The 25,778-nt window shown below is 41.2% G+C and overlaps 1 protein-coding gene and 2 long non-coding RNA genes across 3 annotated transcripts in view; all 3 read left to right on the top strand.

The window, feature by feature from the left end:
- Positions 1 to 11,740, top strand: part of LOC133027853 (potassium voltage-gated channel subfamily H member 4-like) — a 31,615-nt gene extending 19,875 nt beyond the window's left edge. Inside the window, exons 8-16 of the mRNA XM_061094994.1 lie at positions 1,273 to 1,467; positions 1,917 to 2,116; positions 2,368 to 2,617; positions 2,734 to 2,948; positions 6,765 to 6,803; positions 7,750 to 8,117; positions 8,992 to 9,083; positions 9,734 to 9,810; positions 10,685 to 11,740. Of these exons, the coding sequence (XP_060950977.1) occupies positions 1,273 to 1,467; positions 1,917 to 2,116; positions 2,368 to 2,617; positions 2,734 to 2,948; positions 6,765 to 6,803; positions 7,750 to 8,117; positions 8,992 to 9,083; positions 9,734 to 9,810; positions 10,685 to 11,740 (2,492 nt within the window). The remainder of the gene's footprint in view (positions 1 to 1,272; positions 1,468 to 1,916; positions 2,117 to 2,367; positions 2,618 to 2,733; positions 2,949 to 6,764; positions 6,804 to 7,749; positions 8,118 to 8,991; positions 9,084 to 9,733; positions 9,811 to 10,684) is intronic.
- Positions 11,741 to 14,376: 2,636 nt separating this feature from the next.
- Positions 14,377 to 16,678, top strand: LOC133027482 (uncharacterized). Its single transcript, XR_009683276.1, has 6 exons — positions 14,377 to 14,391; positions 14,490 to 14,764; positions 15,390 to 15,491; positions 15,568 to 15,623; positions 16,274 to 16,381; positions 16,479 to 16,678. It is a non-coding gene; the product is annotated as an uncharacterized LOC133027482 (long non-coding RNA).
- A 7,876-nt stretch (positions 16,679 to 24,554) lies between these two features.
- Positions 24,555 to 25,161, top strand: LOC133028395 (uncharacterized). The gene is made up of 3 exons (XR_009683299.1): positions 24,555 to 24,618; positions 24,779 to 24,865; positions 24,994 to 25,161. It is a non-coding gene; the product is annotated as an uncharacterized LOC133028395 (long non-coding RNA).
- The last annotated feature ends 617 nt before the right edge of the window (positions 25,162 to 25,778 follow it).

Genomic DNA, 25,778 nt, shown 5'->3' with positions numbered 1-25,778 from the left:
GGGAAGAAATGTTGGTAGCAATCCAAACAAGGGGGCGGCTCCACTCACTATATTCTAACAATAATATTCATCTGATATAGTAAAGCCTTGATATTGACTTTATACATGCAACAATAGGCTCTTCATCCATTGCAATATACAGCATTTTCCTAAGAAAAAATTCATGGATCTCAATGAAAAGTTCATTCAGGCAACTGATATCTATGAATGTGTGAAATTTGGTGCAGCTTGATCTAATTTAAATGGATTGTCAGGCCTTGGTGGAGGTATTCACTCTACTGATTGTTATTCTATCCATCTATCTTCTATCTATTGTTTTTATTGTGACCTTTGGCTGGAAATCAAATCTAATATGTGATTAAACCAACTGCAGTCAATTCTCTAATCTAATACAAATCTAATGTAATAGTCTAGACTTTTCCCAACTAGACATTTGTTTTGTCCCCACTCAGCTATAAATAGTCATGTCACACCTATTGGGATTTGTAACTGTGCTCAGTGGTGAGATGGTGGCAAACACCAAACTGTGGCGCTCTAATGAGGACTGTCTGAAACCAGATCAGAAGCTGTTATACTGGTAGCAGGCAGCGTTCCAATGTCCGAGTCACTGTTAGAAAATGGTTCCACACGGAGACCAACAATAAAAAAGTGACAAGCTTTTTATTTCAGAAATTATTTGAGCAATATCTTGTTTTATTATTGACGTCTTTACCTGCATCAGATCATCAGATTTTTAATGCTAAATTTTGCTGTGCAAAGTCATTAAAGGCATTCTATTCTTTGTTATTTATTACTATTTAAATGACTACTAGTTTATCTAGATTATTCCTGCAGCTTCACAGCCACATATGACATATTGCATGTACAGCCAAATTAAGCATCTGTTCCAATCTCCCTTGCAACTTGTGTGTATGTGTGTGTGTGTGTGTGTGTGTGTGTGTGTTTCCATTTGATTGTGCATACATTTGTGTCAGAATCTGCCCTTGTATCTGTCTGTCTATAGAGAGGTTGGGTCACAGCCGCTAATTAACACTCAGCCTTATTTATCCCGGGAGGATTCAATCTATTCTGCCCTGTTCCGCACCGACATGCCAGCCTGCTGACACTGCTGCCGCTCTCTTTCTGTCACACAACCACACACACACACACACACAGTCCCAAACATGCACTTTTGTCTCAACGAGCAGGTATTGTTGTACCGTCCTGCCACCTCCAACAGAAGAGCCTCACACATCATGTGGACATTAATCTTCTGTCTCCCTCCTCGTTCAGGGTGGCTCCACGAGCTGGGCAAACGTCTGGAGACGCCCTATGTCAACAGCACGGTTGGGGGCCCGACGGTGCGCAGCTCCTACATAGCTGCCCTCTACTTCACCCTCAGCAGCCTGACCAGTGTCGGCTTTGGCAACGTGTGCGCCAACACCGACGCTGAGAAGATCTTCTCCATCTGCACCATGCTCATCGGCGGTACGTCTGACACAAGGGTGCATTCTCCCTCTGGCGTCCTGGCAGAGGGGCGGCGCCGATTGCTGGGGATACAGCAGGAAGTGGGCTGGACGGTTTGGCTGGTTCTTATGAAGCAGCTTGTCGCCATCTTTATATACCAACAACCAGATTATGTTTGCTCAGGTGGCAAGAATTGGCGCAACAACCCATACGATAATTGTGTGTTTATTTTGTCAGGACAGTGAGATAAATGAAGCCGTAAATTACTGTGTGGATCAATAAGCACAGAAATGGATGGTGTGCATTTTAAAGCTGGAAAACTACTTTAAAGGAAGAAAAAATTAAACATATAAGAAAATGTTTTCATAATGACAACTTTCAAAATATTTAATTGTTTTGTTTTAAAATACTCATCCTTTATACCTCCATGTATTTCCTGCTGTGACATTTCTCTTCCATCTCTCACACAGCGCTCATGCACGCCCTTGTCTTTGGTAACGTGACGGCCATCATCCAGCGCATGTACTCACGCCGCTCTCTCTACCACACACGGATGAAGGACCTGAAAGACTTCATCCGTGTCCACCGCCTGCCCCAGCAGATCAAGCAGCGCATGCTGGAGTACTTCCAGACCACATGGTCTGTCAACAACGGTATAGATGCCAACGAGGTAGGAGTCCCTTCATTGTTGTTGTCATGTAATACCTGTGTACACACTGCTGCCAGTCTTGATGGCTTTTGAGCAGTGAAACCATTAACAGCTGTAAGTGTTTAAGATCTCTCACTACACCCTGCCTCCTGTAAACCCTCGACTGACATCCAATTTATATTCAAAAGGGGGGGGGGGACCAGTGGCAAAACAATCCATTCCCTAATTACCAATCAGTGTCGCATCTCATTACATCTGTCACCCGTCCCCAGCTCCTGCACGACTTCCCTGACGAGCTGCGGGCTGACATCGCCATGCATCTGAATAAGGACATCCTCCAGCTGCCGGTCTTTAAGGGGGCGAGTCGTGGCTGCCTGCGCTCGCTCTCCCTTCATATAAAAACCTGCTTCTGCGTCCCGGGGGAGTATCTGATCCGTCAGGGTGATGCACTACATGCCAGCTACTTTGTCATCTCTGGGTCTCTGGAGGTGCTGAAGGACTGCATGGTGCTCGCCATATTAGGTCTGTATTGTAGCCCAGGGACTTTTTTGTAGCATAATGTTTACAGTGTGTGTACATAGCATAAAGTAGATTAATAAATATGATAATAATTGTTTTTTTTTGTTTCTTTATTTTAGGAAAGGGCGACCTGATTGGGTCGGACCTGCCTGGAGCGGAGCAGGTGATCAAGACCAATGCTGATGTGAAGGCGTTGACCTACTGTGACCTGCAGTACATCTGTGTGCGAGGCCTGAAGGAGGTGCTGGAGCTGTACCCGGAATACGCCAGCGTGTTCGCCTCCGACATCCACAACAACCTCACGTACAACCTGCGTGAGGGCAGCCAGGACGAGGTGCTAAACACACACATCACACACACACAACACACACACACACACACACACACACACACACACACACACACACACACACACACACAAAACTGGTGTTGATTGAATTTGATGTTAATATTTATTCTTCTGTGTCTAGTTTACCTAGTTTCCCAACTCATCAAAACAAACAATGAATGATTCATTACGTGTTCGTTATATTGTACATTAGTCCATATTCATAGGAGAGCAGTGGTGATGAGTGAGTGAGAGGCGTATCGCTTCCCTGTTGTCGCCCTGACACACAGCACAGGATGACATTACACAGGCGGCGCTGACCCCCCCCTCGGCACGGCCTGTTGCCACTCACAGTTATTCACGAAAGCATTACATAAGGCAGGATAATCCTCCATCTGTGGACAGGATGCACGTGCGGATGTTGATGTTTCCCAGGCACAGTTTTGCTTCTTTAAACCTGCTGAAATTCCCCGGTTGTTTCCCTTCGTTGAACCGTATGTTCAAAACAAATAAACGCCACGATGTCAACGATGTGTGACTGACAAAACCGACGAATCTCCCCCAGGACTTTCCCCCCGTCTCGTACTCCACGTCAATCTCAAACATTTGTATTGTACTTCCATTAAGCATTCGCCTAAGTTCCCATAGGCCATTGACGGACAGGACATCTGTGCCGGCCACATTAATTACCGCAGGGAAAACAGCTTCAACTGAATTAACGAGGGCCACAAAAACAGAATGATTATACCCGAGTTACCTTCCGTCAAGATTCATCACATATTCAAATTTGTCACATTTCAGAAACCATGCATTTGAAATATAAGCAGATTATTGTAGAAAGTTTACTGTCCTCACATTTGCTGTATAGATTAAGATTAAGATTAAGATACATTTATTTGTCCCGAACGCATGCACAGACATGCACAAGCACACTCATGCAAGGAGGGAAATTTAACCTCTGCTTTTAACCCATCTGGTGCAGGACACACAGAGCAGATACATATAGATACATTAACTGAAATTACTAGAATTATTAAAACATTTAATTTAGACCCAACCAGCTCTCTAACTCTATCACACCATCTGCTTAGGGTTTATACTCAACACCTCCTGCTTGACAGGATGAAGGAGTTAGCTGCTACCTGGCCGAGCTCCCGCGGACTCCTGACACACACACACACACACACACACACACACACACACACACACACACACACACACACACACACACACACACACACACACACACTCACACACACACACACACACACACACACACACACACACACACATGCAGACGTCCTCATCTCATGCGCATCGTCATGGTGGGTGGTTCTAGGCAGGAGTTGTTGTAGGATGGGAGTTCCTTTCACTCTTAAGCGATAATTGAGAAATTAATTTACAGTATTCAGCCAACTGTGGAGAGATGCTGCCAAACTAAACAGATTGTAGGAATGCCCATTACACTGTAAGGTGTCCAAAAGGGACTTCTTTATCTTGTCTAAAAGGGAAAAACCCTGAGTGCCAGATGGTAAATTAGGTATATATTTTTTTGCCAACTCTGTAAATTTATTTCAACTTTTATTGCAGGTCAGTCGATTCAATTCTTTTCAATAGGTTTGGATAGAGAACATAAAAGTTTTACACCTTCTGTAAAACCCTGACTCTTTAAGGTTTGGGTTTTCTTTGACACCGTATTATTTGGATATACTGCTTTTATGAATGTAGCAAAAATTGAAGATGAAATTAATGGGAAATCACTAAGTTTTCCATTTCTTAAAAGCCACTCTAATCAATTTCATTCATTTTATAATAAGTATGTATCAAATGTCAACCATTTTTCTGTTTCTGTTGACTCTCGGCTTTCATGACATGAAGAGAAAACCAACTCTGAATGATTAATAACGTTTGAAGAAGTTTCTCATAACAGATGAAAAGACAATAGTGTGTGTAGTCGTGTTTGCCACCAAGCAGCCCAATAAATGTGTTATTGTCGGTTAAAGGTCAGTTTGATTGAATTTGGTCCCGGGAGCTCGGCTTATTTCTTAGGGGAGGTGAGTTTTAGAGATGTGTAGTGATTGTTCTGTCCTGGGCAGAGTGGGAAGGTCACTCCTTCACTTGGGAGCCAGCGCTGAATCAAAATTTGTTGGACTGTAATGACCATGTTGCCACGGGGAGAGTTAAGTAGTCGGTGGTCATAGGGGTGTGAAGAACGAGCTGACCCTTCACATTTTGGAAAACAACAACAGTTTAACAGAGGTGATGAAGGCAGCCGCTGGAAACAGCACGAAAGCACAGGGAGTTTATTTGGGCGATGATATGAGGTCAATGTTGCAGTCCCAGATGATCATAGGTTCAGACAGCAACTGTGTAATTTTATCTACACTCTTAATAATGAATTTACAATAAGTGAAGCCAAACATTTGTGTAAATTTTGCTTCACTTTCTACCTATAGCCTCTCGTTTCTGAGCCCCAAGCCTTGATGAGGCCTAGTTGGATTCTCCGAGCCCAAATCTTACCGTAGAGCCCCGAGACTCAAACCCAAAACCTGGACGTGCCCCAAGCTCTCACCTTATGCCCGAGCCCCTAACAGCCGCGAGGTTCACTGGTCAGGCACCCCAAGCTCTCATCTTAAACCAGGGCGCCCAGCCTCATCCACCTAAGACTGGAGAAGCCCCTGTTGGCTCCCCAAGCCCTGAGCTTAACCCATAAACCCAGAGGCCACACCAGGCTAACACCAAGCTCTAACCCTAACCCAGAGCCCCCAGACATTTTCAATGGTTGGTCGCATGTCCACATTCCCCTAGCGTGGGCCATTTCGCCCCAATTTTAGACCTTCGCTACTCTCATGAAGCAATAACCGATCCCACAAAATGCCTTCTGGATTTGAAAAATAAGTGGCTCACTCTGGTCTCGTGTGCACAAAGTAACGTGCATGTGCAAACACAAGACAGCGCACTTGTGAGTGACAGGTTTCCTCATTTAAGTTCCTGCAAACCCACTTTCCTATGTGGGACACTTTGGCATCAATGGCCCATTATTTGATATTGATGTTCAATTAACGTCACTTGGCACTAATATAGCCGGCTGGTTAATCATCCCACGTTGCTCCAGGGTTAATTGTACTTATGAGGAGAATTGGTCTGTGCCTCGAATAGACTCTCGGAGTTCTCCCCCTGTGCCTCACCCTCTGAAGAGATGTAGAGATTCACAGCTGCACTTTCATTTTCCCCTTTAATTCTCCTTTCAGCGGCGGTGATATTTAAACTCAATATTGTGCTTCAGCGAAGGATTAAATTCAATGTGTGTCCTCAGTGAATTGGCTTCTCTGCATCAAAGAGCGTCACTGGCACTCGACTGGTGACAGACTGTGGCTCGTGTTGTCACATTAAGCCGTGTTATCAGCGGCACATTTTTCACACACGAGGGGAGGCTTCGCACTCCACCACAGTTTCATTCGCCGTTCAGCCGGTGATTACGCTCGCAGTTTCTCCACACGCCATCAGAGAGGCAAACTTCAGCTGGAAGACCTGTGTAATGGGAGTGTGGGGAAGGGATCATGTGGTTCGGCTTGTGTGGCAAAGCGGCCAAGGACGTTTAAGTGATGGCCAAAGGGAAAACTGTTCCAGGGGAAAGAATATGAATGAGACACATATTTGCAAATGCATATATAACTGAAATTCATTCATTGACAATATGTAATTGCAAGGTCTCGCTTAGATTTATAAAGATTTCATAGATTGGAAATGAAGTGAATAAGTATATCATGCCAATAGCTACGTCTTTTTGTAAATCCCTTTGCTTTCTTTCTGTCTCTGCAGGGTATCAACAGGTTTTCAAGGTCACCCAGGCTCTCCCATGTGAGTTCAATGCATATTCAGCTTCTTCTCTCTGAGGGGTCTTTATTTTCCTTTGCCCGCAAGACATGGTTTCCTTAAGATATGATAAATTCCCAAAGCCTGAATGCTATTAAATATTAAGTGACCAAGACCACGGCACAACTGTGGTGAGAGATGTATTCTTTCGTGCTTACAAACCTTCACTCCACAAATAAATCAGTATTTTACACTATAACTTTAAACTACTGGGTAACACAATAGAGACAGAGAGGCTAACGTACAGAAATTTGTTGGACCAAAATGTTGCGTACCTCTCCCACGGAGGTCAACAATAGAAAGGGGGAGTAGGCAGACAGTGGAGTAACTATTTTAGACAGATTTTGTGTAATTATAACAATAAATATCACAATTGCATATTGGACTCTTTTACACAGCACTGTGGTGTAATTGGCATTGTTGCACTTTTAAGTTCAAGGTAAAATCCCCAGTGTTTGTGGGACATGCTGCAACACTGTGTGAAGGTTTTGTGCAGGACTTCCCCTTCAGGTTAAAACTCATGTGGAACAGAGAGGGTAGTTCAGTCCCTGGAGTTCACTCCCTAACTGGGTCAATAGCTCCTCTGCTGCAGAACCTCATGAGCTACTTTTCTCACTTTGTTCTGTATGCACCTCCCTGTATCTCCCCACCTTATATTTCTACTATTACACTACTGTTTACAATGCTATCTTTCCTATTTGAAGTTGTTTCTAATACAAAACCAACATAGGCATGGTCAGCCATGGTTAGAGCATAATAGGAATTTAATATCAACTGTAACACATTATTTGCGATTCATTATATTGATTCACTTTCTAATCTGCTTACATAAATACAGATAAAGCAGTTTAGGATTTGTGATTCTTAAGTTAAAACTTAAATTTAGAAACTGTTTAATTTACGCCTGTGTGTTATATTTCCCATTTTGCAGGACTCCAGGCTGCCCTCCATCGTGGAAGCGAAGGGTGACGACCCAGACGACGCCTTCCACCTCTCTCCTGCCACTCGTTCCCGTCGCAACCTCCTGCTGCCCAGCTTCAGCAGCCCCGTGCGCCGCACATCCCTGGGAAACCTCCTGGGGGACGAGCTGCGGCAGTTCAACGCCCTGCGCCGCTGCCGCTCCCCCAATCTCAGCCGTGGCTTCCTCGGCCAGATATCGTCCCCTGTGCCGCCGACCAAACGAGAGCACGGCACCCCAGCCTCGACCTCAGCCCAGGCCGAGTCAGGAGCTGAGCAGAGGCCTCCGAAGCTGCTCATCCCGACCGTCACCTGCTATGCACCCCCAGACCTTAGTCCCAGGTATAGTGAAAATGAACATAACTTCAGGTTCCGAACAACAGCAGAAAACAAAAGGAAACTCTTACCATCAAAATCTAGTAGCAAATCATCTGACCTGAGCTTTTATGATCATCACTATTGTTATATGTAGAATATCAGGTTCCATTCAGTCAACGTTATTTGGGATAATGAGTGCTTTGGCTGCAGATCCTCAATGGTTCAACATTCAAAAGATCTGTTCAAATACTGTTTCCCAGGACGCCCCTGATTTCTTTTTGTTTCCGTGGCCAGTCTACAGCACTTCCAGTCAACCATATATTTTTATATCTATTGTTTTCAGAAGTTGTCATCATATCAAATCTATGACTTCCTTTACTTTTCTTTCCTTTAATAGACTTCCAATACACAGTCGAATCATCAAAACGCAGAAAGTTATTTCTCTTATAAGAAGGATTACTTTGAATGAATTCCCTCTGCTGCCACAGTATGTAGACTGAACTCTGCAGAGCACGTTATTCATACGACATGAATATAAGGTGATCCAGTAATGGACACCTAAAGTCATGCTTGAGAAACCTGCATCATCTACTTAATGTAAATCCTGTGTATTTGCATTGCAAATTTGATCAGATGTCAGTGCATTCCATTGCCAGAGCACCTTATCCTCCTGCCCCAACCATCTGTATTCATAATGTATCCCTCAGTCATCCAGTAAGTCCTAGATATGGGTAAGTGCTGGTTCAGAGAGCTCGGGTGTTCGAGCCCACGTGGGCCTCTGCCAGCAGCGAGCTCTCGTGGCGCATACCTGGGTCGTCTGGCGGCTCCGGTGATAATTGAAAAAGCTCTACTGTTACACTAACGCAAGCCTCTCTCCCCTTTCACCCCCTCCCACCAGGGTTGTAGACGGCATCGAAGACAATGGGCACACGTTCCATTTTAACGTGGAGCACAGCGGGCCGAGAGCCAGCAGAGGGGGCAGCGTCCAAGGTAAGTCAAGCCGCCTCCAGCTGCGAGGGTCAGCCAGGTGCCAGATGGCTGGAGGTAAACTCCGGAGTTCAAACTGTGGACGCCGCACGGCGCCTCTCTGGGGAAACGTGAGAGTGCAGAGGAGTGAAATGACAGCCCGGTGTCCAGAGAGTCAGAGAACATGTTAAAGGACAACTGAGGTCAAAGCCGGGTGTTGATCCTCTGACCTGAGCTTTCACTGCTCGCCACTGTCAATCTAATGAGTGTATCAGGTTCTGCTCACTCAGAGTCATTCACCTCAATGTAATAAAGTGCTTTGGCTGCAGATGCAAACCAGTGCAACTATATACCAAGAAAAGTGTAGTGTAGGATGCACCTCCTGCATTTTTAACTCCATGACGTGGCTCTACAGCGCCTCCCGGAGGATTGCCCTCTCTTTGTTTCTAATACGAGCCTCAGTGAGTTGTTAAAGTCTTCACAAGCTTCATTCTTGTGGATCTTTCACAAAGTCAAGGGAACCTGGAGAGTTCAGAACTCCACCAACAATCCTCTTATAGAACCACATTTAAATTCACTAGATCAAGATTGTTATTTGGAAAGTTCAGTTTTTTTATTTATGAATACATCAATGGATGTTGGCTTCTTCTGTATTTTTCTGTCTTCTTTAACAGACTCCACGCAGGCGAACGCCACCTTGTTGATTGAGACCGAGGAGGTCAGGCAGAGTATCAGTCAACTCAACCATAAGGTAAAGTGCAACCTCTTCAATGAAATAGAAAAAAAATTCAGACCAAAGATTTGATTTAAAACCACCTCTGAATAAACTTAGTGTCCAGCTCTGCATCCATCTCTTCTGTCTTCTCTCTTTCATTATGACACATATGAAGCACGAAGCATCAATGAATGTCCAATATGAGAGGAAAACCTGTGTGCTAATTCTATTAAATATAATATTGAGAAAATAATTCACTGACGGATGAAAGTTCGTTGTTTCACTGTTATGTCTCTTGATGTAATGTGTTTTACTTGCAAAAGGCTATTTCTTTTGATGAACCTCCATAAAAATGACCAACAGAACCATTAAAAGATCTGAATCTGAATCACAGTGAGATCAGGTTCCTGCCTTGTTTCTCAATGTGACCCTGCACTTTTAATCTGAACATAAATAGAGCCAAAGCAGGTGGAAGTAGAGCATCCAGATGGGCCCAGGTAGGTGCTGTCTGAAGTCCATATTAATTAATCAGTGGGGCACTTCTGCAGTGCAGAGGCTTGCCAGGAGTGCTGACTCCACAGACTCCAGAAAAGAAATTCTAATGATGACAACCCAGCTTTTCTCTGGCCCCTTTTCCCTCTAGGGTTCACTGACTTGTTCCCAGTTTTCTTTTCTCCTTTCTTCCATATTTGCGTCATTGACCTGCATTCAGCGTCCCTCTGGATTTCACTATTGCATGGAATATGTCGTAGAGGGGACGATAAATTGTTTGGTTCTCTTTTTGGGTCCGAGTCATTGGGTAGATTTGTTATATTTTAAACCTGTTTTTGCAAACTTGACCATGTTCTCGCTGTGTGTTGATAAAATAAGAAAGGCCTGCACGACTAAACCTTGTGTTCTCTCTGCACAGATGGGCACCTTAAACCAGGAAGTATCTGAGCTCACCAAGGGCCTCCACCACATGATGCACCTCCTCCAGACTTACATCTCCGTGCATCACTACAAAGCCACACACCCGCACAGTGTCCAGATGGTGCCCGTCCCCCAAACAGACCCCAGCACTGGCATATCGTTCAACCTACCATCAGCCTACCACGTCCACAACGACCCTGGGAGTTACGAAGTCCACAGCCACCAAAGTGTCCCCCCCGCTGGCCACTGGAGCTACAGTGGAGCTGCGGAAACCCAGACAGAGAGCCACCATCGACCTCAATCACCCAGTCCAGCTGCTCACTCCTCTCCGCCCCTCTCTCTGAACTCTGCGCCCAACTTGGGCTCGTGTCGCGGCTCTGAGAGCACGATCGCACCTGTGTGGACCCGCCCATCTCTTGTCGGCGTCAGCTCGGGCTTTCAGGGTGGAGATCCAGGCCTTGCTGGGGGGGACGTCTCTTCCGACAGACCTCTCGGTGCTCACCCAGCGACCATCAGCCAGTCCCAGCCCACTTTGTGCCTGCAGCCTCCCAGTGATAGTGATGAACACTTGCATCATTTGTCCAGCGTCCGCACAGGTACGTCCACACACAGCCTGCTGGACTCGTCACTGAGCTCTTACCCCCACCTCTGCCTGCACTCAGAGTCCCATCTCTGTTTACCCAAAACCTCACATGAGGACATATGTGCTCTGATGTCCTCCCCAACATCTCAAAATCTGATCCAGAACACCTCCATCTTCCAAATCAAGGACTCTTACCCCTCCGTCCACCCTGTCTCTGCCTCTCCGTCCACATTGCCCAGCCACCTTCCCAGATCCTCCCTGGATTCAGGGTCGCACCAATCAGAAGCTCTTGAGGCCCATCTACCACTGCGCGAACCGACCGCCACAGAACACAACAGTCTGGAGTGCCTACTGGGGAACGGGGGCTCTATGGAGAGCAGGGACAGTGAAAGTGTGTCATCACGAAGATCCAGCATCGGCGTGCACACCCAGAGCACAGAACAGTCGTGGTGTCTGGACCTCACAGATTAGACTGTTTCAGGGGCTGACTCACTGATTTCACTGGAGCTGGAAAGACACTGAAAACAGCAACTGTAACTGAAATGCAAATTATTACAGTGTTTAAAGAGACTCTGCTGGAGGTTGTCAATGTGTGCTGTATTTTCCCCTTTTAATTCCTGGGCTCTCGTATTTGTCAAACTCCATGCAATTTACACCATTTCTATGCAAAAGCATGTCATTTGTGCATTATTTTGGCTTTACTAAAGTGTGTCTTTAAAGAAAAGCTCCACAGTAGTGGTTCTAGTATATATCTCTTTATTATTCCCGACATCCTTGGTGCAATTTGCACTTGATAAAACCTGTTACCTCCTTGCATGGTAAAGTTGTTAATTCTTTTTCCTAAGGAAAAGGTTCCCAAATCAGTGGACAAGCTTTTTACATGAGAACCTGTCGCTTGTGGACACAGAGACTGTATTTAAAGACCGGTCAGAGCAGGGGGATGTTTTCATGTCACACACTTCACCTTGTACACAGGGAATTCAGTTTGTGCATCACACTGCAGAGATTGTTTCTCCTTCTGGTTAAATTTAATATTTTACTGAGTTTAGTATTTTTTATTTGCAGATTGGTACTTTGACTTTGAATATCCAAACTCCACAAAGCAGTTCACGATACAAAGTGTATGATTTCTGTCCAAGTTTCATGGAACATCTTCTATTTTTTAAATTCTGTCCTTCAGGAGATAATATTCGTTTTGTTCCTTCAGGTTTAATAGACTGATAAATGTAAACATAAATAAATTCAAACATTTAGCTGTAGGTCCCATTAAATATTGAATACTTATTAATTTACAAAATATTAATTTGCCTCTCGGGATGAAAGCCTTTACGATATTCATATAGTATTTAGAATATTCAAGAATACTATTCTGATTGATGATTGATTCTGCTATTCTGAATGATTCCTCCCTGGCTGACTACTATAGTGGCACAATTGATGCATTTCATTCTGATAAGCTGGGTCCTGCGGAGATTCAGCTTTAAAAATAATATCTGGTAAAAACCTTTGGACTGATTGTGATTTACATTCAATCAAATGTTTCTGGCAAAGCTTCAGAAACAACTTGAATTCACCTACTTTGCTTCTTCTTTCCAGTCCCTAATTTTGGGCTCTGGTCCTCAGTAACTCCTGCATAATGTACCTCAAGCGAATTCAACCATCAGAACCAACAAAGCATTTTTTAGGGCCCGAGCACTGACAGGCACTGACAGACAGTGAGCCCCTACTGAAATTGTGAGGATTATTATTATTATTTTTCAGGCAATGGTGTATCAGGACCAGACATTCAAAAAGGTCTGGAAATTAATCAGAAAGATCCAGGGATTTGTTATTGTTGTAGATTTGTGCAGTAGTGAGGCCTCACCTGCTCTGTGCATGAAGTGGAAGTCAACCTGAGAAGCTGAACTTGAACGAGGACATCCAGAGGGGGACAGAGAGACAGCTCACCTTCAAAGTAAAAGTTCAGGAGGCCGGAGGTTTGATTGATTAATGAGTAATGAGTAACCCTTACTCCTTGTGCTAGTTGATGGGAACAATATGTCATTTACTTGCTCACCGAATATAAACTAGAAGGTTTTGCATGAATTTTCAGAATTATATTAAATTAAATGTGTCCCACACTGATTCTTGTAAGGAGTCAGAAGCCAAGGTTGGAAATTACTGTTTTTAAAGCATGTTAAATCATCCAGTATCTAAAATCCAAAAATATAAAAGTAACATTTAAGTAAGGCTACCAAATATATGTAGTAAAGTAGAAAATATGTTTTCTCTGAAATGTGTATCTAAGCAGCATAGAATGACACAGACACACACACACAACAATTTGTCCATCCTCTTAGTGTGCTTAGTTTGTCATGTGAATGAGCAGGCGGTGTGGCCTAGGGGGTAGAGTGGGCGTTTTACAACAACAATGATGGGGGTTCAATACCCACTCTTCCCCATCTGCATGCTGATGTATCCTTGGCAAGATACTGAGCCCCTACAATTGACAACACTTCAACCTCCTATTCATTGCACAATATTGTACACTATGTAAATTACAAAAAAAAAACATGTAATTAAAAAAATTAAATTAAATAAAATTAAATAAAATTAAATAAAATTAAATAAAATTAAATAAATCCTGCGCAGAAGTCCACTTCTGCGTAGGATGTGCGCAGGATTCATTTAATTCTGTTTATATTACATTTTTTCATATATATTTTTATATATACTTGTTTATTATTATTATTTATCATATTTATTTATTGGTTAATTTCATGCCCACTTGCTCAGTTTAAACACGCGATTTGTTTGTCTTCATCCTCTGTTTGTGCAGTCAGTTGTATTGATTTTGTGAAATAAGAGAAACTGTCCTGCTTTGACCTTAAAATGGAGTTTGGTCAAAGAACTGGTGTTATTTGTTAAACCTGCTGGTTAAGGGAAAGTCACAGTAAATATAAGTATTAGTTGTCTTTGTTGTGATTGTGTCAGTATCTATTAGTTTAATGATCACTCGTACTGTTCAGTTCCTTTCCTGGATATCAGCAGTGTAAGTGCGTTTTTCCCTGCCGTACGTCCCCCGGTGAGGAAAAGCCTGGATGACCTTCTTGCTCGTTTGTTTGTATAAGTTGTCAGCCAGAGTGAGTTCAACTGTGCCATTTTGTTTTACTATTTTTTACCATTTGTGTCATAGTTAACTTTTTTCAAGCTGGTAAACATGATATTTTTCTTGATGCAGGTGAAGCCTTGAGATGTAACTGTGAAGCCCTGAGAAGCTGTTCCAGCCCCGTGGAGACCTGACAAACAGTATCTGCGCTGGAGCGAGTGCATGAGCTGTTTACAGACATAAACTCCTATGACTCCGGATCTGCAATTGGTACAAGGTACAATTAAAAGCAGCAGAGTTGGAAAGCAGCCTTCTCTGTCATCAGTTCCTGTAACCTTGCATGCAGCAGCTGCACCAGAAGGTTTTGGCCACAAGAACGAGCAGATGCATTATTCTGGGATTATTTGGTGAGTGTAAAAGTGAGCAGAGAGAAGCAACTCTGACAATGGCATACAGGGAGGTTTCTAAAGTCCATGGTTTAAGCCACATGATGCAACGTTTTTACATTATTTAGTATCAGTTTTAAAATTGATGCTTCAGTGACTTGGAATAAGGAGAATGTTTCCTCTGTTGTTTTATCTGTTTGAAGAATCCATCATCATTTACTTCCATTGTAATGGATTAGGCTGAATTGCTGTTTACACCTGAAACTCCCAAAGTGATTTGTGTGATTTTGATGTTATTACAATATTTTTATATTTCAATTTTCTACCGCTAGGTTTCATTTTCTGGACTCTGTAAATCATCAATGAAACTTTAAAGATTTGCATTTGTTGTTGATAAAAATGAGGTCACACCACAGCCCGTTGGTTTCATCCGAGAATGATGTCCCTCAAAATGATAGTTTTGCCAATTTCCCTGGTTGGAAGTGTTAAAGTGCAGCTGAGGACACGGTGCTTCGTCTCAAACTGTCCCCTTGGAATCACCAGCAGGGCTCCATCTATTTTTATTATTATTTTTGATCATTATTGAGACTTAAAGTATTTTGTTGTTATCACATGTCAGCCAGTTGTGTAATACTTGGCTTTCCAGAGTCGTAAAAAATATGGGTTTTCCATGAACTGTGCAACAAAACCAGACAATAAAAAGGGATCAAACATCTGAGGAATCTAAACTCAGGAGACAACTCACCAGGTAGGACATGTTTCCATTTATGAATATGTGGGTTATGAGAGAACTTGATGATTTTGAGGCTCTAACACTTTTTTAGTGAAACCATGAAGGCTGTGATCCTCGCTCTTTTGGTGGTGTTGGTTGTCGGCCACAGTGAGTAAACCCTTAAACTCGTTAAACTTCACAGTATTTATTTCTGCCTGTGAAATTCAATGGCTAATATGACATCAATTGAATTTTGGCACTGTATATTTTCTGTTTACACTATTTATTTCTATTCCATTTCTATTTTCATATTTCTTTCCATTTCTATTTCAAGTCTACTTAGGTCTTATCTTTTATCTGTTATCTTATGTTATGTTATGTTGTGTTATGTTATGTTATGTTATGTTATCTTATGTTATGTTATGTTATGTTATGTTATGTTATGTTATGTTATGTTATGTTATGTTATGTTATGTTATGTTATGTTATGTTATGTTATGTTATGTTACAGGGCCGGGTCTAGACAGGCATGTATGAGGGGGCAGCCACAAATCTTGAGGGGGCATTGTGCTTTATTATATTATTATTATTATAAATTGGGATTTAGTTTGAGGGGGCACAACATTTATTTGAGGGGGCCAGGCCCCCTCTTGCCCCTGCCTAGACCCGGCCCTGTTATGTTATCTTATCTTAACTTAACTTATCTTATGTCATCTCATCTCATGTCATCATATCTCATCTCATTCTACCTTATCTTATCTTATCTTATTTTATCTTATCTTACCTTACCTTACCTTATCTTATCTTACCTTTTGCAGGTGAAGCCTTGAGGTGTTACTGTAATGGTCCTAGACAGTGTTCAGACGGTATTCAGACCTGCTCTGGTTCAGACAAAGTCTGTATCAACTTCAGGTTTAACCCCCCTTGTAAGTATGAGCCTTTCCATCAGTACTGCAATAATACAACTATAAAGAAAGGAAGATGTCTAGTGATGCATTCTGTTTTTTTTCCGTGTTGTCACAGCTACAGCATACTTCCAGAGATGCAGTGGAGCAGCTTATTGTCGAATGTTTATTAATTCAGGGATAGCAACCGTGTCCTGCTGCAGCTGTGATCTGTGCAACTAAACAATGAACATTGTGCAACACATCTTCCAGTGAATGAACAATCCACTGTAATGTAGTGTTTGCTGCATGGTCCTAATAAAGATCATTCAGTTGCTGCTTTTGTCTTTTTTCACTTTTCATTTTTCATATTTTCCTTGTATTTATTATGGGTTTGGAGTTTGTTGCCTGCATTGGGCTCTTGTGACAAAGAAGTAATGCAACATAGTTTTGTGAGGAAAAATATAAAGGGCTTCTATTACAGTGATTGGGATATCTTAAGAGATGAAACTTTTATTTTGAAAAGAATAATAAACACAGAAGACATGGGCACAGTTAAAATCCACACCAAAGTCCCATCAGCACATAACAGTTATATTATAGCGCCATCTTGTGTCTGATTTTTTTCATCAAGATCCATTAATTATTCTCTGAGATATCAAGTAACATGTGGAAAATTGCTTGCAGTTTTAAAGTAGGTAAAAACATTTCCAGGATCCTCCCCCTGATACAGATCCAAACCAGAATATAACTGGATCTTCCTTGTGTCGTGGTCATGCCCCAGCCCTTAACAAAATGTAACGGAAACTAGTTTCGTAGGTTTTGCGAAATCCTGAAAACAATCAAACAAGGAAACACGGACAACAACAAGTCTTTGTCTACTTGTATTTAGGGAAAGTAATCACAAAATAAAAGAGGAAATAACTAAAAAGAGTTTTGCACAGAGGTGCAGATGGTGACAATACACAAATCTACTCAGGTCGTTCTGAATAAGGATTTTATTTAGGATCCTTCTTGGGTCAACGCACATTCATAACAACCTGAACCGTCCATTAGTGTCAGCGTTTCTGAACTCAAAGTGAAATATGGATAAGATGTAATGAGTCACATAGAGTAAAATATGATTAAGTATGATTCCAGTGTATGACATTGCTTCAGGTCCAGCTCCCACACCGGAAGGAAGGAGGAATTTGGGTTTGTTTACATGGAAAACGTCTGAGTTTCTTCTTGGCAAAATGACATAATGAGCTAGTTATGATACAAATATCTGCCAGATTGCAAAGTCGGATAAAAATAGACTGGGTACGAGACATTGTTCACGCAGAATTCAGACCTGCTCTGGTTCAGACCAAGTCTGTATCCACTTCAGGTTTAGATACCCTGGTAAGTAGGAGCCTTTTCATCAGTACTGCAATAATTTAACTATAAAGAAAGGAAGATGTCTGGTGATCCATTCTGATTTTTTCCATGTTGTGACAGCTACCAGATACTTTCAGAGATGCCTTAGAGCAGCTGATTGTCAATTGTTGATTAATGCAGGGATAGGAACCGGGAACTGATGCAGCTCTGATCTGTGCAACTAAACAATAAACATTGTGCAACACGTCTTCCAGTGAATGAACAATCCACTGTAATGTAGTGTTTGCTGCATTGTCCTAATAAAGATCATTCAGTTACTGCTTTTATCTTTTTTCACTTTTCATTTTTCATATTTTCCTTGTATTTATTATGGGTTTTGAGTTTGTTGCCTGCATTGGGCTCTTGTGACAAATAAGTAATGCAACATAGTTTTGTGAGGAAAAGTATAAAGGGCTTCTATTACAGAGATTGGGATATTTTAAGAGATGAAACTTTTATTTTGAAAAGAATAATAAACATCATGAACTATTTATGATACAAATATCTGCCAGATTGCAAAGTCGGATAAAAATAGACTGGGTAGAAGATTTTGAGTTTTACTTGCATCATGAAATAGCTTTAATTTATTTTAGACAATAACGTGAAAACATCTAAATTCAGCCTTTTTATTGGTTAGGGTCCAAACAATGTTTTTGCTTCAAACAGCGACTGTAAGTTTCCTTTGGTTAAAATTCCCAAATTCCTATTTTTAAGTATCTCAGGCTAACCATGATCGAAGTTCCTCTCTATATGAAGACTTGGAGGTTTTTGAAGTAAGTCTTTTCATATTTCAATTTTCTATTGCTCTGTAAAATTTTCTGGACTCTGGAAATCTTCAAACATCAACTATGAAACTTTTCTGATGTTTGAAGGTGTTTTTGTTTCGATATGTTGTTGATAAAAATGAGATCATATATAATATAAACCACAGCTCTTTGGTTTTATCCCAGAACGCTGTCCCTCTAAATGATAGTGTTGCAAATTTCCCTGGTTGGCAGTGTTAAAGTAGACAAAGACTTGTTGTTGTCTGTGTTTCCTTGTTTGATTATCTTCAGGACTACGCAAAACCTACGAAACTAGTTTCCATGACACTTTGTGAAGGGGTGGGGCAGGACAATGACTTCTTTGTCACAATGAAGGCAACAAACACCAAACCCATAATAAACACAAGGAAAAATATAAAAAATGAAAAGTGAAAAAGACAAAAGCAGCAACTGAATGATCTTTATTAGGACAATGCAGCAAACACTACATTACAGTGGATTGTTCATTCCCTGGAAGATGTGTTGCACAATGTTCATTGTTTAGTTGCACAGATCAGAGCTGCAGCAGGACACGGTTCCTTCCCTGCATTAATCAACAATTGACAATAACCTGCTCCACTGCATCTCTGGAAGTATGCTGTAGCTGTGACAACACGGAAAAAAACAGAATGCATCACCAGACATCTTCCTTTCTTTATTGTATTATTCTTAATAATTCTTGTATTATTGCAGTACTGATGGAAAGGCTCATACTTACTTACAAGGGGAGTTAAACCTGAAGTGGATACAGACTTGGTCTGAACCAGAGCAGGTCTGAATACCGTCTGAACACTGTCTAGGACCATTACAGTAACACCTCAAGGCTTCACCTGCAAAAGGAGAAAACAAATGTGTGCAGATGGACAAAGCATTTTCATTGCCTCTCAATTCTCAGAACAAAAACAAGCTAAGACAAAGAAAGCCAAAGCTTTTATACAAAGCAACTTATAACTAATTGTCACTGATTAAAGCTGTGAGATGAGGGCATACTTATACACCTTCTTAATGGGGTATAATACAGTATGCATAAAGCCTAGCTTAGCATTACCTGACATCATTTTTCCTCTACTACTACATGCACATTTAATGCAGTCTTGATTGATAGATGAAATGTATACAGCAACTACTACTACTGGTACTGCTTCAACAACTATTATTGTTACTACTGAGAGTAAAATGTGTTTGTAGAAAAGTAACATGTAAATATAAAACAAATGTTTGTAGAAAAATTGTATGCTTTTAAATACTTGCCTTCTAAGAAAACTTTCTAGAAGTGCACAGCTGACCAAGAACACATGGACGCCAATACAAATGCGTATGAACATCAAACAAATTCCAACTGGAAAGTAAATCAGCAACAGCAGGATAACCACTGCATCTTTAGGGAACCTGTTAGAGTAAAGAATTTAAAAAACGTTTTTAAATCAAATGGACGAAACACAAGATTTGTTGAGCTCAGACCATGACAGGCCACACGGATCACACTGATAGATTTCAGAGGTGAAAAAATGTATTTAAGCAGGAAAATCAAACACATCCATGTATACTAATAAAAAGAAGTATAATACAATGCAATGAACACGGCGGATGAAGGAACAATAATAAAATAATACTACTAATAATAATACTAATAACAATAGCAATAATAATGAATAACTAGTGTGTGTGTGTGTGTGTGTGTGTGTCTGTGCACACATCTGGACCAGCTCCACTGTATTAGCTCATTTAAACGGCTTAGTCTTCCAGTTAAGTTTAAAGAGAGTCACACCCTGTGCATCTACACAACTTCTCATAATGTGCAACATTGTATTTATAGGATAGGTGAAATGTTCACAAGTTAACAAGTGACTTACATCGTGTGATGCAAAGTTTTTATGTTTTTATTTTGTAATTAAAAGGTTGTCACTTGTTAACTTGTGAACAGTTCATAATAAATACAAAGTCGCACGTTATGAGAAGTTGTGTAGATGCACAGGGTGTGACTCTCAGTTTCAGTTTGACACAAACTAAACTGCAAGAGTGAGCCGTTTAAATGAGCTAATACTTGGGAGCTGGTCCAGATACGTGCACACAGACACACACACACACAGACACACAGACACACACACACACAGACACACACACACACACACACACACACACACACACACACACACACACACACACACACACACACACACACACACTAAGGGGAAACCATGCCTCGTGCCTTTATTGCACTGCAGACTGTCCTCCCTCAGAGTACAACATGTACCACATACAAATACATATGTGTGTGTGTGTGTGTGTGTGTGTGTGTGTGTGTGTGTGTGTGTGTGTGTGTGTGTGTGTGTGTGTGTGTGTGTGTGTGTGTGTGTGTGTGACCTCCTTTTTTCCGTAACACACCCTTCACACCCTGTCGATAGGTTAAGGTTCAGGACACTTCAGCCGACCGGAGGGACCTTGGATAGATGGAGGAAGAGGATGACAACTCAAGTGACTGTTCTCCACATGTACCACACACACACACAGATATATATTTATATATATATATATATATATATATATATATATATATAAAATCTTCCTCCAGCTCAGGTCCTCTACCTGAGCTCTGGGAGTTGGAGGTTTCAGTATCTCTTTCAGGACTCAGCTCTTCTTGAACAAGGCTCCAGATGTTGTTACTGGGATCTACTGGATCTACTCCCAGTTCGGGGGTCTCAGCCCTTGATGCTCCCACTACCACAGGGTTCACTCTGCATTTCCCCTTCCACGTCTGTTCTAGCAGTAGGGCTACGAAGTTTAACTGTATATCGCAATGCATCATGGGCCAAAGATAATTACAGTAGCTGACAACATTTTCCCACAACAACACATTGTATTCTGACTGTAAATGTTACAGTTAAATACAACAGTGAAGTTATTTTTAGGCCCCGAGCACTGACAGGCACTGACAGACAGTGAGGCCCTATTGGAATTGTAAGGATTATTACTATTAGTTATAGATGTCACCGTGGCCTTTGCCGTTTTTCACTTAATGTCATAAATGAGCTTCACGGTTTCCCACAGTCGAGGTTCTTGGACTCATGAAGCTGTAATCACAGAATTTCTTTTTTTATTGTGTGATGAAGCAGAACTGAGTAGTGTCTTATTACTTTTATATAATCAATCAATCCCTCACAACCTGCAAGAAAAGCCTGCAGGAAAGCTTCATGTATTTTTTGCTTTGTACATCACTTTAATGATTAGTTGCTGAATGATTTTGTGTAAATCAATTACTCACCTCTTTTATTGCCTCAGAATCCTCGAGGCTTTGAATAGTTGCTGCTGTGATATACACAGATTACTTCTTATTTCACATCATGCTGGTGTAAGTACAAGTTTCCCTCTGGGATAGAGAACACCAGTAACACGTGGAACAGATCACTTCCCCCGTGAGGAGACACTGATGCTGAGACGTATCAGATGCTGCAGTGATGATTTAGTTTTGTGTGTACAGTAGATCCCTGTTGACTCTCTGTCCTGTTTGTGTATCCATGAGGTCTATTGACTGTCCGGGAGGTTTCACACAGCTACAGTTAACAAACCCTCCCTGGGATTAAATATCAAGTCAGATTTCACCTCTAATAACTTCTGATAACACCTGAGAAATAAGGCGACGACAAGTGTCATAGCCGACTGTTTGCTAATCGTGGCCAAACGGTGGCGAATCTGCTTCCTCTCTACCAGCCTTCACCAGGAAGTAGAAATCCTTTAGACTAGAGACAAGGCTTTGATGACGCGTGTTTGGAGAAATTAGACGAAGGACGAAGGTGCATCCTTCCCAAAGTGATGCTTTGCAGTCCTAGAAATCGCAGAAATTTTCATTTAAATGTTTAATATTGTATTGTTATTTGTATGTATTGTTTATTTTGCTCTTACCTTATCTCATCTTAACTTATCTTATCTGGTCTTATCTTATCTTATCATATATCATCTTAACTTATCTTATCTTATTTAGAGTGTCCTTCCAGTTCACAGGTTAAAGGATCATTCCACTGCGAACTTGTTTTTGTGACACTAACCCTAACCCTATTTGTCGTCAAACATCTTAATGTGTCATGACGATTAAGTCAATAAGTTCATTCATCACATGCTCATTAAATTTGTGACACAGACAACTCCCTGATGTTTGATAAGCTATAAAACAATAATGACAGTTGGGGAGTGTCACATGAAATAATTGATGTCCTGTATTTACTGCCAACTTGTGCCCGGTAGCCGGGCAACGCAACAAAGAGCTTTGTGTTGTTCTTGTGTTGTTCCTGCGTCACTGAGGACGAGGAGAAGACGACTCAAAGATTCACGTCGAGTGATGAGTTCATGAAACGTTCGACTTCAGAGACACAAACATCAGGAGGGGATTATAAAATCACTACCATCTCAGAAAAGGACATCACACAGTGTAAGACCATCATTTCTGCGACCAATCAGATTAGAGACAGAATCGACATCTTATTTAGATTAAACCAAATGATTCCTATGTTATATAATCTATTCAAAAGTTAACTGAAGTTATCTTTGCCAGGTTACCTACGGATAAGCCCCTCATTAAGCATTCACCAATCCTCACGAAAAAAAAGACGGTTGTGTATCATGACCAGACGCACAAAAAAGTCTCTCAGTGCATTTTAAAAAACGCAACAGGAAGCCCGCCATTTTGGATTTAGTGGCCATTTTGGCCATATTCCGCATATTTACTTTGACATACTTGTTGTAGAGCTTTCATCAGATCAACTTACAATTTAGACGAGTGTCTTCACAACAAGATGGAGATCTAAAGTTATTTGAATTTTAACATTTAGTCATACCATGTGACCATGGCCTGGCGTCAAAGTTTGATTACACGCCATCGAAACACGAGCTTCTGTATCTCTGGTTATTATTATTAATTATTATTTTTATTATGATTATTAACAAAAATTATAAGAAGAAGAAGAAGAAGAAGAAGAAGAAGAAGAAGAAGAAGAAGAAGAAGAAGAAGAAGAAGAAGAAGAAGAAGAAGAAGAAGAAGAAGAAGAAGAAGAAGAAGAAGAAGAAGAAGAAGAAGAAGAAGAAGAAGAAGAAGAAGAAGAAGAAGAAGAAGAAAGAAAATACATAATCAAAAATACAGAAGTAAAATAATTATAAAATAATATAACATTTTTAGGGCTGCAAACCAGCACTGGGTGGGCCCGAGCACATCCATTTTGAAGCGTTGCATGCTTTTTGTCTGAAAAAACAAACCATTCGGTGCTCGGGCCCTAAATATGTATTTTTTAAATCAATTGCTGGATATAACTAATCACTCATTCCATTTGCTGCTTAATGTGAGTGATTTCTGTGCTTTTAAACATTTTAATTTAACATATTTTTTTTAATCAAGGTAAACTAGGCAATATCATGTTTTTCTACTATGCAGGTGTGGTGTTATATGATTGTGAAACTTCGGATTCATAATTTGTGTAAACTTGCTGATGACATAATGTTTTGTTATTCCGTTGGTGGTTCCTCTTTGTTCACATGGAAGTCGTTGTTGGGCAGTGACTATAAAGAGTGTGTGTGATTCTCAGCTGCATCAGACGCTTCAGTTTATCAGTCATGGACAAAAAGTTACTGCTGGCCGTGTTGTGTCTGCAGGTTTTCCTGCTCATCACGACCTTCACTTCCTCTGATGCAGCTGATCTGGAGACAGCTGATCTGGAGACAGCTGATCTCAGACAGCCTCGTCCTCCTCCTCAGGTAAGATGATGGACGAGCATCTTCTATAGTTTTGTCAGAAGGTCCATGATTCGTATGGTGTTTTATCATCACACTGTTAGAGTGCAGAGAGAAAGAGAGCGAGAGAGAGAGAGAGAGAGAGAGAGAGAGAGAGAGAGAAAGAGAGAGAGATCCTACATGTTTGTTATCCAAAAATGTAGCTCAGTTAAAGGAGATTATTGTATAAATGATGTATAATAATAATGATAATGATAGTAACACTCTGTTTCTTTCCTTTTTTTGTTACAGAGAGGTCCGGGAACTGGAAGGGTTTGGAGCTTGAAACTTTTTTGTCTTCTCTTTCCTCAAGCATGTTCCTTGGTAAGGTAAACTTGTTTTATGTTTGTTTTATTCGGTCTCATGTGTTTTGTGCAATATATTAAGAAACTAAGAATCTTTTGATGAGAAGATTAATAAAAACTGAAGCAGTTGTTTGTTGTTTGATAAATAATTGTGCATCTCTTTCTCTCCTGCTGTTTAGCCTAACAAACCTACCAAGGGACCACTGACAACATCGAAACCTGGAGGATGTCTTCACTTTATTGGAGGATGTGGCCTTGGGCTAAAGGTAAACTTTTTCCATCTCCTGTGTTTTGTGCAATATCTTCAGAAACTACCTTTTGATGAGAAGATTGATAACAACGGATATTGTTGTTTGATAATTAATTGAGCATCTCTGTCTCTCCTGCTGTTTAGCCCGTAGGACCTTTGATGAAGCATGAAACGACCCTACGTCCTGCAGAGAAACTTCAGTGATCAGTGTGATGGAAACCAGTAGTACCACTTGAGCTGCCCATCAAACAAGCTTTGCAGTAACTGCCATGCTATGAAATCGTCATTGCATGGCAATCGTCTCAGCAATCGTCTCACAGAACTATTTTTTTTTGTATTAATACAAAATTTAAAAAATGTAATCAGATATTCACATGTGTGGTTTACTGTTTGTCACACACTCATTTGAGGTTCAAATAAAATGGAGAATTTGAATAATCAAAACTCACTTTAAAAAAAACAAGGGGGGGTCTCGGGGGGTCTCGGGGGGCACCGTTGAGCCATTTTGAGACGCCCATTGAAAATTCCTTCAGAATACGTAAATTTTCACCACTTTCAAACTTTCTGCAAATTTTGGTAAGAAGTTGAGCATGGTGAAGCCCTCAAAAAGCCAATTCATTTGCCTGAATAATAATAACAATAATAATAATAAATATAACATTTTTAGGGCTGCAAAGCAGCACTGGGTGGGCCCGAGCACATCCATTTTGAAGCGTTGCATGCTTTTTGTCTGAAAAAACAAAAATAACCAGTTCTGAGAGAGAAAGAGACGTGACCTTTGCAAGACATAAAGTTTCCTTTGATCTAGGAAGACTGAAATCAAAGGATTCATGGTCCATCTATGTCCGCGTTACAGAACATCGTGTTTTAATGGCGTGTAATCAAACTTTGACGCCACGCCACGGTCACACCGTGTGATTAAAAAAAAA

Source organism: Limanda limanda, chromosome 21 (genome assembly GCF_963576545.1).
Source record: "Limanda limanda chromosome 21, fLimLim1.1, whole genome shotgun sequence".
NCBI classification, from domain to species: Eukaryota; Metazoa; Chordata; class Actinopteri; order Pleuronectiformes; family Pleuronectidae; genus Limanda; species Limanda limanda.
This window is presented reverse-complemented; position numbering and strand designations above follow the sequence as displayed.